The 2,519-nt window shown below is 38.9% G+C and overlaps 1 protein-coding gene across 1 annotated transcript in view; it reads right to left on the reverse strand.

Annotated features, from left to right (window-relative positions):
• Positions 1–1,010: 1,010 nt before the first annotated feature.
• SECISBP2L (SECIS binding protein 2-like) overlaps positions 1,011–2,519 on the reverse strand; it is a 66,390-nt gene continuing 64,881 nt past the window's right edge. Inside the window, exon 16 of the mRNA XM_012649147.1 lies at positions 1,011–1,937. Coding sequence (XP_012504601.1) covers positions 1,255–1,937 — 683 coding nt within the window. The 3' untranslated portion in view covers positions 1,011–1,254. The remainder of the gene's footprint in view (positions 1,938–2,519) is intronic.

Raw genomic sequence — 2,519 nt, forward strand, 5'->3', positions numbered from 1 at the left:
CTCAGTAAGTTTAATGTCTCCCAAGCAGGTATACACATTCCTGGAGAAGGGCAGGGATAAATAATAGTGAATAGAGAATTAATACCTGCATAATCTGTATACTCTAAATCATCTAATAGTATCAGCACAATTAGAACAACTTTCTCTTTTCTTCTAAAACTTCCTCTTCTAAGCCTTGATTATCAAGATACACGTTTCAAGTTGTGCAAAATTCCCTTCCCTGACCTCCTGACAGTAATTATGACTGTTGCTACATGGAAGGTGCTCAAGGCTAGGAGCAAAATATATATATTTTAAAAAGTGAAACAGTTGTGCACTCAGGACAAGTTTGAAAAGCCAATCAAATCCTTATCTCGAATCAAGAGGGTCCTGAACCAGAAGCATGCAAGAGAACACATCAGTACTAAGACTTTATTTCTGGATAGTTTACATGTAAGTGTGGCAGTCATACAATTGGTTAGTTATTCACCTGTCGAAATGTGCCTAACTTTATGTAAATAAGTCTATGTACAAGAGCATTCCTGAGGTAAGTAAGAAGCAAATATGAGACAGAACCTGGAAGGTCCTATCATGGGTGACTGTTCACTATGGTAGACAACATCTACTATTTCCACAAATGAGGCCAGCCAGCTCTATCTATCATGGTGGCTTGCCTAAGTTTTTGAGGCTCTGTTTTAGCCCATTGCAACATTTATTGACTACAATGATCAGTGACTTCTGAAATAAGTACTTGTGGACCAAATCAAAGTTGTATCAATTTTTTAACATAAAACACTCTGTGGACTTAGTTACCCTTAGCCTTTTGTTTTCTGACTCTACCCCCAGTTCTTTTATTAAGACCAAACAATTTTTTGGTCAAATTAGAGTGAAGGAGGTATAGTCTTGAAGCAAACATTCGTAACTGCTTCTATCCCCGTAGAACCTTGATCTTTAGCTTTCAAAATGATTTTAAGTAGGCATTTACAATTTATTTTCTTTAAAACTTGGTCGTCTTCTTTTTTTAATCATTATTTTCCATTACAAAGTAAGTTGAAACAGATCTAGATTTTCAACAGTTCTTAGAAAGACACTTAGAAGCTAATTAAAAGTTAAGCTATAGATCATAACAAAACAAGTAAAAGCTACAAAAATATTTCTGTCAGGAATTAAATACATATATTAAATACTGGACAGTGCAAAATGTTGAGATGAAGCATAAAAGGTAATGGCTGCAACCCTTACACAGTTGGAGACAGACAGTGGACGTTTCCTGAGTTATGTGTTTTGGGGTGTGGCATTAGAATCAGAGTGCTCCTTCTTCATGGAGCTGCAGCTGCTGGGCTTCTGCTGCTCGGGACCGGCTTGCGGGTCAGCAGTCCAGGCCTCACTGCGCATCCCTGGCTCCAGCACCTCAGGCGCCTCTGCTTCCTCTTCTCCACTCTGCTCTACATTGTCTTCCTCAGAACCATTGAGGGTTTTTCCAAGCTGAAGGGTTTCCATAGTTCTCTGGGTCTCTGAGACCCAAGACTCAATTCTACTATTGAGTTGCACTTCTACAGATATGGGTTCATGAGTATAATCTTCCTCTTCCTCCTCGTCTTCATCGTCCTCTTCTTCAAGCATGCCAGGGACGAGAGTGCTGGTGGTGCTGGTGATGGAGGAATTCAAAAGATCTCGGCAACTGCCATCCAAGGAGCCAGTCTCTGTGCTCTGCTGTGAGGCCCATTCCAAGTCGTCTGGCTTCACTTCCTCTTTGTCGCTTGCTGTGGATTTCCCAGCATTTGCAGCTGAGGTAGTACTGCCGGCAGCCACTACGGATGGCTGCTTACCAACAGGGGTTGTGTCAAGTGGAAGTTTACTGGGTTTTTCAGAAGTGTTGTGCTTACAGGAAACCTCTCTCTCATTTTCTGATGTTTCCAGTCCGTCTGAAGTTTCCACCATGTTTCTCCAATTTGTTTCTACAAATATGAAACAGATTTTTTAAAAACCAGAACACTGTTTCAGACTCGAGCAAATCTTAAAAAGCCCCCAAAATAAGAGGAAAGAACAAAATACAGAAATTTGTTGGCTTAGCCACTGATTGGAAAAACTAAAAATTTAGTTTATTTAGTACTAGTTTAAATGTTATAAAGGGAAACCAATTCTCAAAAATGTACATTTGAGATAAAGAAACAAGGAGGCAAAAATAAGTATATTAATGCTTCAGAAAACAAAAGATCTTATACCAACAGGAACTCAATGACGTTCATACAGAAAATCTGTATATACATGAAAATCAATGAATTGTCTAATTTCTTTGTGCCCTAGAGGTATACTGGGCTCAAGTACCCACAACTCACAGATGGCAGAACCAAGATGTCCCACAAAAATAAGTTCATGGGTTTGTACCATGCTCACTCAGCAAGTTATCTGAGTTATCTTTTGACCTGCAATGGGACATGTATTTCTGTTTATTATTTTTTTTAAGGCAGAAGTAGAAAGATTTATTGAAAGCAGAATATACTCTTAAGAAAAGGCAAAAGAGTGGAATGGCCAAAAAA

This window comes from Propithecus coquereli, unplaced genomic scaffold, assembly GCF_000956105.1.
Source record: "Propithecus coquereli isolate 6110/MARCELLA unplaced genomic scaffold, Pcoq_1.0 Scaffold3, whole genome shotgun sequence".
NCBI lineage: Eukaryota > Metazoa > Chordata > Mammalia > Primates > Indriidae > Propithecus > Propithecus coquereli.